Here is a 13,575-nt window from a genome sequence, read left to right on the forward strand (position 1 = left end):
GCGCATGCGCACTGACATCACCGGCTCAACGCGGCCTCCATTTTGCAGTAACGTTATTTCTGGGACCCAGTCTCTCAGACTCGCGGCGTCGGCAAATAAGGCGCATAAAACACAATTTCAAGGTGAAGATATTTTCCGGGAGGAAACAATGGCTGATCCTTCGGTGGACGCGGGGATTCCCGAAGGCGCAGAAGTTCGCAAACTGTCGGAGCTGAGAGTCATCGATCTGAAGGCCGAGCTGAAGAAACGGAACCTGGACACCACTGGCGTCAAGAGTGTCCTGTCGGAGCGCCTGAGAAAGGTATTTTTCACCGCCGTCCTTACACCGACCGACTAAGTTCCTCGTTATAAACGTTAATGTTACGGTAGTTCATTAAAATCTCTTCATTTGGCCTGTGCGCTAACGTTAGCGTTGCTAAGCTAATGCTAAGCTAATTACCGCTAGCTGTTAGCTAACGTCAAATGCTGCAATTTTCGTGGCTCGTTACGCATTTAATGCATGTTTATCTGACGGAAGTGTTTTGATTTTGGTTGTGCTCTGCTCTCTATAAACAGGCTATCGAGGAAGAGGGTGGAAATCCAGACGGGATTATTGTCGTTCCGGATTCAGCACCAAAGAAAGCGAGCTCTACGCCCAAACGGGCCGCTAAAGGTAAATTGTGCATAAGAAGCTTAGTGGACACCCCATCCTCCCCTCACAGCTGACACGGGCCGGACACGGTCTGTGCCACGGTCACCTCGGTTTAAATTAAACTGTGCCAAAGAGGCCTCCGCTTGTCCGGTAACACGTGACACCTGGTCTCGTGGTAATTCGTGCCAGTGCGCGCAACTGTGCGTTAAGGAGCAACTGTCGTCCTGCTCTGACCTGGTGCATCCACATCTCTTAAATAAAACACAGCACACTGTGTAGTGTTTGGTGCACACGTCCAGTCTGCAGCAGAAACCACAGTTTGTGTTCAGAACAAAAGGTTTTTAAAATAAGAAAACCCTTATTTGTCCCACAAGGGGGAAATTGCATTTGTGTTATACTATTGTGTGTTTTATTCACCATGCAATAATGGAAATATGTTTAATTTCAAGCTTGCTTTTCATTAAATAAGAACACTTTACATAAAGGAGAGAACTGTAACTATGGAGACTATGGAAAAGGTCTACCTAAATGATGATGGCGCTGAAGTTGATTTAAGTCCAAAAATCTGTGCCTTGAGTTTTTGGTTTATTAAACCCTCATGTGGTAAAATGAGATTTGTTTCAGGGCACTGCCTGTTGTTTTAGGTGTGCATGGGGTCCAGCACATGGTAGACAGTAAGATGATTGTCTGTGCCATGTGTTAGCCAATAACCGTCCCTCAAATTTGACCTCTATGAGTCTTAAAATGCCAAGTTTAGTTTGAGAAGGTGATTTACAAGTGCACTAATAATTTTGGAGGCTGTACTGTTGTTTAACATGTGGCTCAGGACTTGGGCTTAATCTTATATATTTTTTTGTAGATACCAGGCAAGAGAATGATGAACCAGAAGACAGCACCGTCGAGGAGGATTCCCATGATGGCCATGTGAGTTATGTGACTGATTTAATAACTGCAGCTGGTGGTGGTGTTGTTGTTGTTTTTTAATGCATTTTCTAATATTAAAGTGCCTTGAGTGTGAGAAAGGCACATTAGACAAATAAAATTTATTATTTTTCTTTCTCAGGAGGATCTTCGGTTTGACCATGAGAACATGCAGGAAATGGACATCCTTGAGATGAATGTTTTAGATGACACAGAGAATGATAATGGCATACCAGCTGAGGATGATGAGGAAGATACTGAGAATTTTCTTGAAGAGGAAGACGCAATGTTGAATGATGAACCTGACGCGGCGTTCGAGTCAGAAGATGAGGGAAGAGGTCTAGAGGTGAGAGAGTCTACAAATCTCTCTACCGATTTTAGCTTTTAATATCACAAGTTAAAATGTTACTTTACTTTATGCAGATGGACGAGTCTGACATGTTAGATAAGGATGATTATATGACGTGCTCATCAGTCAATATGGTACGTTCTCACTCATCATTTTCTTGTATGTGAAGCTTGTAATGCTGTTGTGAATGTGTCACAGTTTGGTAAATACATATTGTTTTGGTTTTAGGACCAGGATCCAGAAGCTGATGATGTGAAAGAAGAAACAGGTACTGTAGAAAATGGTTTATAGAGGCATCTTTTTACAGTGTTGAGCTTGGATTGCAAACACTTTGTTTAGGAAGAGAGACTGGAAGCCCAAAGGAAATTGTTGGCTTTGTGCTGAAAATTGATTAACCAAGCTTAGTAATGTCTGTATTAAATGTTGGTCTTGTTACCAGCAGTATTTTTCCAGTAGTAAAAAAAAAAAGTGGTTAGCAATTTGAGGCCCATTGACAGCAATTTAATGTCATGGTCAGGGAGGTTTGAGTTGTTGCAGGTGATTGCAGTGTTTCTAGGTTGCCACATGAAGATCAAGGCAAAGCTCCTTCAAGGCTCATCAGTTACTACGACTTTTTAATGACACTGACTCAGAAATCAGTTGGATGTGAATCTGCTGGACTTGAGCTGAAGTGCTGGTCAATATGAATGGACACTGGAAAAGTCAAAGACTGACCGAAGATGGACTGCAGCTAGCGTGTTCGTCTGGACTGCTGATCTTGTGGCTCTCATCAGCGCAGAAGTCTGTCTGCTTTGGATCAGGTGAACACAGTTGAAGTGGTTCGACTGGAGAAATGAGCCAGAGTGGTAGTCGCACTAGTTGTTTGGTGGACCTCCTGCCTTTGGGTTCTCTTCCAGTCTCTCGTTAGGGTCTACTTCATCGTTTTAATTCATAGTTCTAAGAGCACAGGCCAGTGGTCATGACGTTCCTAATCCAGGCCTTGCCAGTTCCTCGTTAACCATTGCTGTGTTTCAGAAGTGATTAAACTCTGTGCCATTTTATTCCTGTTAAATCCGTAGAAAATGACAAAGTAGCCGGGTCTTGTTTATCTGAGCCGCTTAACGAAGATCATCACCAGAGCCACGAGACGAGCCCTGAAGAAGAGCAAGCTGCCACCGCCGGAGGGGATAACAGTGTGCCCGACACTGGTGCCAAATCCGACAAGGCCGACCCTGGAGATGTGGAGAGCGACAGGGATGTGGTAGAGACTGATACCAAAGAGGTTGAGGGGACTCAGAATGTCCCAGAAGAGACATTTGATACTGAAAACAAAAGCTCGCAGGCTGTTAGCATAAGTGAACAGGGCGCCGTGGGTGAAACTGTTGATTCAGAAATGGGGTCTAAGAAGGGTGAGGAGGATGAGAAGACAGAAGAGAAAGCTGCTGCGGATTCAGCCTCGACAGTGAAAGAGTCCTCTTCTGTAGAGGGCGATGATCAGAGAAAGAGGTTTGTTGCTTTCTGTCTACTAGAAACCAAATGGCTATCTGTTGCATTGGCTCCTTTGTGCTAGAAAAATTTGGATGCTCTTTTCGAGGTAAAAACGTTCTGTGTATTTGTCTGTTTTCATTTGTCATTCCTTACACTCACCTTTTCCACATTATTGCCCATTAATGAGTAACGTCTTGGGATTGTCATAGGGTGCAGGTTCATTTGTTCATTATTAAAGCACTGCACTATGATACACAATGGACAGCTTTTTAATAATCCATAAAACATATGAGCAAATACATCTGTGTCAGGAAAGATCCCAGCAGTCCTCAGTGCTGTATGTTAATGGCTTTTTTCTTTGTCTCTAGCTCTGAGGAAAAAGATGGTAAGACTGAGTCGAAAGATGAAAAAGGTAAGTGTATGAAGGAGCTGCTTTCATGTTCTGGTCTTTAACATTCAACTTGTATGCTTATTAACTGGCTCCGTGCATGTTTTTAGCTGCTGGAAATGGTGCTACACCAAGCAGTAGCAGAAATCTGTGGGTCAGTGGTCTGTCTTCCACAACCAGAGCGACTGATCTGAAGACCCTCTTTAGTAAATACGGCAAGGTTAGTCTGTGCCTCACAACTGTCCCTCGCCATTATCACCAGGCCTGCAATCATGTATATTTAATCCAAACTTGATAACGTCTTTGAAGTCCTCACCACTGTCCTTGCCTTCCCTCTTTGTCCTGCAGGTTGTTGGCGCTAAGGTTGTGACCAACGCCAAGAGCCCTGGAGCTCGCTGCTATGGCTTTGTCACCATGTCCTCCACAGAGGAAGCCACCAAGTGTATCAGCCACCTTCACAGGACTGAGCTGCATGGCAGGATGATCTCCGTGGAGCGGGTGAGAGGCGGAGGAAGATTTGTACATCATCATACTGCGTTCAGTGCTTCGATTAGATGACAGAAATGTAAAAAATAAAGTGACTTGATTTATTCACATTTCCAATTTTGTTCACAAAATCACCAAGAAAACACTGACATATATCACCATATAGCATGTATTCGTAAGAGAGGCCAGTTTTTAAGTATTAAACAGATATTACAAGACACAATTATCAGTTACCGTGTTTTCTTTTATATATATGTATATATTTTGTGTGTGAGATTTTATTTTCATTGTGTGGTGTGATCTTTGTGAGCTGGAATCTGTTTGTTGAGCTATTCTGAATAATCATGTATCTGTTGAAACTTTGCAGGCTAAAAATGAGCCTGCAGGGAAAAAGCCAGCAGAGAAGAATGAAACCAAAAAGTCTGGCAACGACAGGAGACACTCCTCCGACTCCAAGTAAGACAAGCTCCTACATGTCTGATTAAAGTCTTTTAACAATAATGAAACTAACTGAGTGTTTTTATTTAGTGTGCTTATACTTTTAGCACTCGTGACCCAGTGGTAACCTAAAACCAAAGCTGTTAAACCTTTTGAATTATTTAATTCTCAACAGTGGCTAAGATATTTAATATACAGAGAAAAGTAACCCAGTCCTTGAATTGTGTGAATTTTGAGATGCCACTCTCATAGAGCTCACACTGTGACATTTTCTCTAGGTCTGATGGAAAGGATGAGAAGTCTGAGGGAGAAGGAAAAGATGGCAAAGGTGAGAAAAGTGTCAAGTTAATACTTGAAAAGGTTCTCTCTAAAGCATTTACTTATTTGTTTCTGCTAAACAATCAATCAATAAACCATGTTTGCTTTCTTCAGGGCGAAATGAGAGGATTGTGGTTATGGATAAGTCCAAAGGAGAGCCTGTCATAAGCGTCAAGACCAAAAGCAGAGAACGAGTAAGTAAACTAGCATCATTACAGCTTCTATACTTTATTTTTCCTCTAATTCTAAATAGTGTCATTGACTATTTCCCTCTTCTTTTGCCTTTCCAGAGCACAAAGAGCCGGGACCGCAAGTCACCCAGTAAGGAGAAGAGAGACATTCTGTCGTTTGACCAGATCAAGGAGCAGAGAGAGAGAGAGAGGCAGAGACAACGAGAGAGGGAGATCAGAGAGGTCGAGAGACGCCGATTCACGTAAGGATCATGCACACTAATCTCAGCCTTCTCTTCTAACTAACTTAACGTTTTGTTTTACAGGTGGCAAATAATTGTTTTCTGTAGATGACTGTAAATACGGTTATATAATACTGCCATCTGTTTCTGTATAATAAACATGGAGTTTGAATCAACCTGAGTCTGTGTTGAATCAGTATTTACTTATTGAATAAAGTGCAAGCTTTGGAGAGGTCTGGTGTTGATTTTAGTCGGTCACTGAAAAGAAATTAATCTTTGCTGTCTGCTTTTAGTGACCGTGACATTCGCCCAGATCGGGAGCGTGAGAGAATCCGTCTGTTCAGGGAGAAAGAGGAGAGGAAACACTTGATGCGGAAGAGACACTGGCTGGAGGTACATTGAAAAGACTTATTCATGACAGTGTTTTCTCTCTCCCTCTCTTCCTTATCTTTTTTAAAAGTCCATTGTCTGCGGTGCACTTCTCATAAGGTATTTTATCATTTCCAGGCTGAGAAGCAGCGCCTTGATCAAGACCGCATGGAGCGCCAGTTCCTGGAGCGTGAAAGGCTGCGTATAGAATACGAGAGGCGGCGTGAGCAGGAAAGGATCCTCAGGGAGCGTGAGGAGCTGCGTCGGCAGCAAGAACAACTACGCTATGAACAAGAACGACGCCCCTTTAAAAGACCATATGACATAGATGGCAGGTAAATAAAAATGTTATAGTGTAGTAATGCACACCAGTGTGGTGGGTTGAGCATTATTACTAGGAGCAAGTATTTATCAGCTGGATACGGAGAAGCTCAGTGGATGAACTTCACTTTGGATATTGTTGCCTGATCTTTTCAGAAAAGATGATTGGCCTGATAAGCGCATGGCCATGGATGACCGTTACGGCCGTTCAGACTTTGGTCGTCAGGAGCGTTATCAGGACTTTGACCACAGGGACCGGAGCCGTTATCAAGACGACATGATGATGGACAGGCGGGAGGGCGCTCGTGGCATAGGTGCCGACAGAGATGGTCAGGTAAGCGGCAAGGATCACATCTCTGCACTTGGAAACAAATGCTCACTCTGTTGCCATTTGGCAGCGGTGCCTAAATTTCTTGCAGAATAAAACAACATGAATGTTAGGAGTCATTAATTGAAAGCAACTGTACAGGAGCAAGGTATGAGCTTTAAATGTCTCGTCTCTTCTCACAGCATTTCTCAGACAGGTCGGACAGGCATGGCAGAGACGGCCGAGACTCCTGGAGTGGAGGCTATGACAAACGCATGAATCCCAGGTGAGCATCTACCTCATTTTAAACCACACATTAACTTCCAAACAGAACCCACCACTTACATTATCCTGAAAAATGCCAAAATGTAAAGCTTTCTGTTTTCCAGGGAAGGAGGCCGTGACTGGGACTCTGGACGGAAGATGGAAGGAGACAGAGCATGGCAAGGTAGGAATGCTTATGATAACATTTGGTACAGTAGTTTCACAGACACTGTAGCAGGCAATGATGAACTGGTGTAACAGGTCCTGAAACTAAAGTGTCCCAGATTTAAGTGTCAGAGCTGTAACTGTTTGTGCTCTTGGTCTGTGTGTCTGACACTTGACTTTTCAATCCCAGGTCGGGACGGTGCTATCCCAGGCCAGAGCCACATGCAACGTGGAGGAATGGCAGGGTGAGTCGTGATTATCGGCCGATTATCTTCTTTACGAGCAGCGTAAGCTCACAGGAGCAGGCAGCACTGTTGTTGTTTGAGCAGCGTGGATCATTGCGTGTCTCTGTTTTCTCACTGTAGCCGAGGAGGCTACATGAACACAGGAACATCTCAGTCTCTCTCTGGAGCGCTCAACAGACAGAACCAGCTCATGCAGGGTGGTGGGCTGCAGAGTGGAGCTTTCGGTCGACGCTACTGATGCACATCTGTCTGAAGACAATAGTAGGACTGTTTCAATAGGTCATATCATGAACGGTGTGACTCTTGGTTTTGTACAGTTTTTTTTTTTTTTTAAATCAGATGTTTTTTCCAATGTGTTTACTTTTTTTTTTTCTCCCTGGTTGCATCTCCTTTTTTGTGACGTACTGATCTTCCTGCCTTGTATTTATCATTCAGTCCTACCCGCCTTTTTTTTGTATAACACGACTGTCTTCTTACAAGCATGTATTGTACAGTATATGCAAGTGTGGCCTGTGGTGAGGAGTCACCAGAGCTCTCTTGTAAATTCAGATGTTTTATAGACACCTGGGTTGATGGACCTAACCTCACCAGTCTAGTTGCTGTATCCCGGTTTGTGTCTGGAAGCATTTTGGAAATTTTCCATTGTTGTTGAAAGAGTAGCAATTGATTTGCTCAGAGCTGAGGCTTCTTTGTTATGTTCTTTTTAAAACACATAGCTGTTAAAAATTTCCCTGCTGAAGTAAAGGTTTTTAAAGTAAATGGTACATCCATGCTTGTTTTTTTTTTTTTTTTTTTTTTTTTTAAATGGTGCTTTTTTTGTATACAGTATATTATGATTCGTGTGGTGTTTGGACAATGGCAATAAATACCCCTAGAGTGTGTAAGTGTGCACAGAACTGTGATTTAAATTTAATTTCATCTTACATTTTCTCATTTTCTGTAACTAATGTGTTTGTAGTTTTTGCATGGAAGCACCATATTCTGTTTCCTTGTCCTGTACACTTTAGCTTCATTTGAGTTATTTCAATGTCAGTGAAGCTCACTTGTAAAATTACGTCCAACAATAAAGATTTTTCATCTTTTTGAAGTGATGCGATGATACAAGTGCTCCCTCATTTGAAAGTGCCAAAACATTTTCAACACAGCACAGTTGAGGTTTGAGAACGTTGTGAATAACGTGATAAAATTATTTTATGTCAAAAGAAACCTTGTTTTAAAGCCTCCATTGTGCTTTGGTGCAGTACTGTACAATCTGGATACTGCTATTACATACGTATTGATGAACTGCATTTACAGTAGCTTTCTGAATAAGTGTGACTTTAGCAAATGTCAGCATTTCACGTCAGATTTTTTATTTCAGAATAGGATGTTTCATAGAAAACATATCACACATTTATTTTTAACAGGAAATTATTTTGTTTGTGGGAACAAGTTGTGACCCCTGTACTTCAAACTCATAGCTCATGAGTATACCTACAGTCAGAGTTGGTATTCAAATAAATTCCAGATATAGCTCCTACTTCAGCACTGAAGAAGAGAAATGAACTCTGACTTCAGTGAATCTTATCTATAACTGGCTCCAAGTTCCTTTTCTAGAAGTGGAGTTCCTCATTTTCAGCACATGTTCTTCCTCCTTCAAGATGATGCAGATCATGTGTCATTAATTAACGGTGACACATGCTGCGTATGACTGGGGGAGCACCTGACATCAGGCTGTGCGTAGTAGTTCAAGCATCAAAGTGAAACCTTCATGTTCACAAATGAGGATGTTGAGCTCTCCAAATGTGGACCCTGTTCTCAGACACTGTTCAGTCAAGCGAGGTCCAAAATGTTAACATGATGGTTTATAATGGATGTAAGAGCTTATCATTGTTTAGTACAATGTTTAGTATTTCAGTACTTAAAACTTCCTGTTCACTGGTGTGTTTTGACTCTCTGCTCTTTTTCATAATCACATTTTTGCATTCATTTAGCAGATATTTATATATATTTACATAACTTGCACGTGTTACTTCCCCCTAATTGCCAACATCAGTGTCACCTTGCCCACCTATCTCTCTACCCCAGCCCTAATGCTGAAATGTATAATTGCAGAAAACCATCCATCATCTAGACCCCCTTAGTCCTTAAGCAGGGTCCCAGGGATCTGCTGAAGCCTATCCCAGCTCTCTTTGGGTGAAAGGCAGGGGTCCACCCTGGACAGGTCCCCAGTCCATCACAGGGCCACATAGAGACAAACAACCTCACACACTCACACTCACTCCTATGGGCAATTTAGAGTCACCAATCAACCTGACATACATGTTTTTGGACTGTGGGAGGAAACCAGAGTACCTGGAGAAAACCCACACAAGCACAGGGAGAACATGCAGACTCCACACAGAAAGACCCCTGATGGGTTTCAAACCAGGAACCTTCTTGCTGTGAGGCCATAGTGCTAACCACTAAGCCACCGTGCTGAGCATTGCAGAAAACCTTGAGTCTAAAATCCTTGATTTCCCTCCGCCATTTTCATTTTGTCCAGTAGAGGGTGACATATAATCATAAATTGACTAAAAGATTGTGTTTCTCTTTGTTATAGTGTTATGTCTAATATTGACTGTGGGTGCAAATGTATTATCACTGTAAGAAGAAAATACCACAGTATAACAAGAAACTGTGAGGACTCAACACTGCGGTCGATGCAGTCTCTTGGCATCCTCGTGGACCTTAATGACAGAACAGTGGAAAAGGAGAAACTGTAGATAAAGTTCAGGGGCATCAAGGGCTTGACTTGTGGGTGAGATGATAGATGATGTTGGGAGATATATTTAGGATATCCACCAAGGTCCCTGTTTGACTGTTCCACCTCTTACTTCTTCTTGCTCTGAGTGACTGATCCACCACTAAAAATAGTTCACCAGATGTAACAGGAACAACTTACACCAACAACTTACACCGACTATGGAAAGAGATACATGGACCCCTCACTTGAGACACACACACACACACACACACACACACACACACACACACACACACACACACAGGAAGAAAAATGTCTATGCAAGCACCAGTTCAAACACTCACACTGAGGTCAATGTAAAAGGAATGCACACACACACACACACACACACACACACTGCTGATCCTCGGTGCCACTCTCGTGCTGTGCAACATCATTTATCCAGATTCCTGGACTTTAGAAATAAATGTTTTCTCTGATGTGTGTCCTGAGGAGCTGTCTAACTAAAGTGACCTTTGTGTCTCTGTTGTCTCTCTCCTCTTTCTTTCTTCTTTCTAATCTGCACATCTGTATCTGTATTTATCGCACAGAAGCTTAAACTAGCAGCTGCAAATATCTTTTAGACATTAAGTAGGATTTGTAACCTCCAGTTAAAGAAATGTGTTGTGTGCTGATCTGTTTCAATAGTTGGATGAAATATTGTCTGTTTGGTTTTAAATGATCACACATATCAAAGAATGGCTCTACAGATCAGTTATAATCTGATATTTGAGTCTTGTATGTTATTACAAGCTGCACTCTGTGTTTTCCTACTTTTTAAATAAAGTTTCTCAGCTCATGACCTTCTGTGAACGTGCAGCTGGTAGTTTGAAGTCGACAGCAGGCACCACAGCCACACCTCTGTCCTGCTAACGTCTCACACAGCAGGTTGCCAGTCAGAATCCTCTGCAGCGTTTTATTGCTCTTATTGGTTCACATCTCTGAACACGAGACACTCGTGAACATGAGACGCCGCAGCAGAGCGGCTGAGGCAGGTTCGTAATGTTTCTGTTACATGTTTCCATTCAAATTGAACGTTCATGTGCATAAGCTCTTATATATGTCAGTCTGAAAAGCACCAGACATAAGGCCAGCACCGGTGGATCCACCAAGAGTGTCCCTGGAGCACTGAGGCAAACAAAGCTGAGATAACATCTTTATTATGTTTCAACAGAAGTGACGCTCAGAGCAACAGTTTGCTCCACAGGAAGAGACTGGGCCCTGCACAGTGAACTTGTGAAGGAAGGCTAGATAGGAACATAACTAGTTTGTGATCTTCTTGAATAATATTTATTGGTATGTTGTATCTGAAGTGTTTGGGTGAAGGCTACCACCAACTTTTGGGATCTACCTTTTACCTTGTGAGCTAATGATCCCAGGATTGGGGAGTAGCCTCCATGTTGATGAGGAGACCAGAAAGGAGTTAAGGAACAAATGTAAGGCTTCTGTCATCCAGGGAGATAATAGGGAGGATTAAAAAAAAACCTGTCACTGAGTCATATCTGTGTCATTTTAGACCCAAAAATAATTTGAGTTATTTTTGTCTGGTTGCACGAAAGTACAAAACAAAACTTCTTCATAAACCCATTTACTCATGACTTTACTCATTTACAGGATGACAGTAGTTGTATCAGTCCTTCTCAGCATCACCACCCAGGCACTGGCATCTTCTGGAGCAGTCGAAATCAAATGCTTATGAAACCTCTTCTTTCACCTCTGTTGGGACATCACAGAGTTGAGAAAGTCAATCAGACCAGACTGATGCTGGCAGCACACACAGTGACCCAAGTCTGAGCACTTGCATGACCATCCTGGACTCAACATAGGACCCATTCAGGCCTCTGGTCTGCTCACAAACCCCTGACACACATGCACAAAAGCACCTATGTAATACCTGTGCATGAAATTGTGACTGTAGGTCAACATGAAATAAATCCTTCTGAGCTGACAAGAGCTAATGTGCTGTATTTGAACCTCAGGCTACACTGACACAAGCATAATTACTTTCTGTTCAAATTTCCCTCAGACTCGATAGCCTGTAAACTCTGACTCTAACAAGCCGCCTCCAACAGAACTACAGTTTAACACGGCTTATTTCTGCAAATGATGCTGACTCACTCACTGGAATGTGAGGATTGAGAAATTTGCAAAAGGGAAACACACACTAGACTGTGCACGATGGATACAAACTACAGCCACTACGTCCTAACAAACACAAACAGAGAACTCACGCATCATTAGTTTTCTCATTAAACTGGGGCGCACAAGTGAATAAAACAAACAGTTAATGTCACCCTTGAACAGACAAATAAAATGCTGCCTTCCTTACACACACAAACACAAACACACACACACACACACACACACACACACGAGTCTCCTCCTCAAGTTCACTGTGTTTTTAGTAAAAGGCCCATGAAAAGGCTGAACTTCCACAGAAAAGCCCATGGATCTCTTCCCTCTCCTGAATGATTTCCTACTGGGCGGGTAGAGCTGAAATCAAGCGTGCTGTCAGCTAACTGGAGCTTTCGCTTAACTACATTTACATCTAAACTCCATTTGAACTTTACGACACAGGAAGTTTTTCTGTCTCAGCAGAATATCTTGAAGGTCTTTCCATCTCCTGATGTGTCTGGACAGTGATGGCATTGAAAGATGGCTGCAATATCCAGTTAAAGAAGAACACAGTGTGATTTGTGTCAGTGAGACAATGAAAACAGTGCAAGCATGGCCTTGGCCCCTGTTCAGGAAATCAGACGCCAGATATTCTGTATTTATTGTGCCCACACATGTTGCCACATTGCACACAACCAGGAGTACACTGGACCTGAGATTTGACAGACAAACAGTAGAGATGAAACATCAGGACGTGTAGAGAAGATAAAAACTAGATGCCTAGATAAAAATCAAGCTGCTCTAGAAGTGTCACCAGAAAACACTCAGTGATTGAGAAAATCCACATTCCCATCTCATTTCTGCTGACTGGTGATGAAACAATATGCAGAACCACAAGGGGGCTGTGCAAAACCTGTTTGCAAAAACTCTTTACGCCGCATCGTCCTATGAAACCGAATCCCTGTTTTAGTTTTTCCTGCTCAGTGAGTCATCAGAAGTGTTTATATTGAGGATTGCACCACGTTGTGTGTGAGAGTTTGTTTGCATGGCTGATTGTGTGAGCCTGACTGTAGCTATAAGTCCCATAAACACAGGCCTGGCACGAAACACAGAACAGATACAGAAATAGACACATACAAATATTATTAATAATTATTTTAATACAACTAATTCATTTAGTTTTCAAACACCACCCAGACCACAAACATGCAGCACGTCCATTTAGTAGCGTGTGTGGCTCAGCACTATTTTACAGGCTAGAGCCAACACAATCAGCAGTAACAGAGGAATGTGAAACAAACATGCAGGTTTTTAAAGGTTTTCAAGGCTTCAGAAGAAAAATCAGCACCAGGAAAGTGAAGGAATTTGTCCACAGCAGGAATTCAACGTGCTCTCTGATCTTTTAATTTCCTCAGCTGGTCTCAGGGTCAGAGCCAAACTAATTGGAGCACAGAGGGGTCAGAATAACATTAGAATGGGGCATATAAGGTCTTTATATAGACCAAAGAGGCTTTAATTAGCAGCTTCTTCTTCTCTTCCTCTTTATTTCTCTGCGAACCTTCTCCAAACTGTTGCTGCGATGAATTCCCGCCTCTTCCATGAAGCTGCACATCAT

At 42.5% G+C, this 13,575-nt stretch overlaps 1 protein-coding gene across 1 annotated transcript; it reads left to right on the forward strand.

Moving 5' to 3' along the window:
• The first annotated feature begins 7 nt into the window (after positions 1-7).
• Positions 8-8,172, forward strand: safb (scaffold attachment factor B). Its single transcript, XM_026304889.1, has 21 exons — positions 8-301; positions 556-652; positions 1,491-1,555; positions 1,695-1,898; positions 1,976-2,035; positions 2,130-2,169; positions 2,960-3,386; positions 3,737-3,780; positions 3,867-3,976; positions 4,105-4,254; positions 4,610-4,698; positions 4,959-5,008; positions 5,113-5,192; positions 5,289-5,431; positions 5,704-5,803; positions 5,918-6,114; positions 6,257-6,434; positions 6,611-6,693; positions 6,797-6,855; positions 7,027-7,081; positions 7,202-8,172. The coding sequence occupies exons 1-21, from the start codon at positions 149-151 to the stop codon at positions 7,317-7,319; spliced, it is 2,502 nt and encodes an 833-aa protein (XP_026160674.1). The 5' UTR covers positions 8-148; the 3' UTR covers positions 7,320-8,172.
• Positions 8,173-13,575: the final 5,403 nt, after the last annotated feature.

The sequence above is a fragment of the Mastacembelus armatus genome, chromosome 4 (assembly GCF_900324485.2).
Source record: "Mastacembelus armatus chromosome 4, fMasArm1.2, whole genome shotgun sequence".
Classification (NCBI taxonomy): Eukaryota; Metazoa; Chordata; class Actinopteri; order Synbranchiformes; family Mastacembelidae; genus Mastacembelus; species Mastacembelus armatus.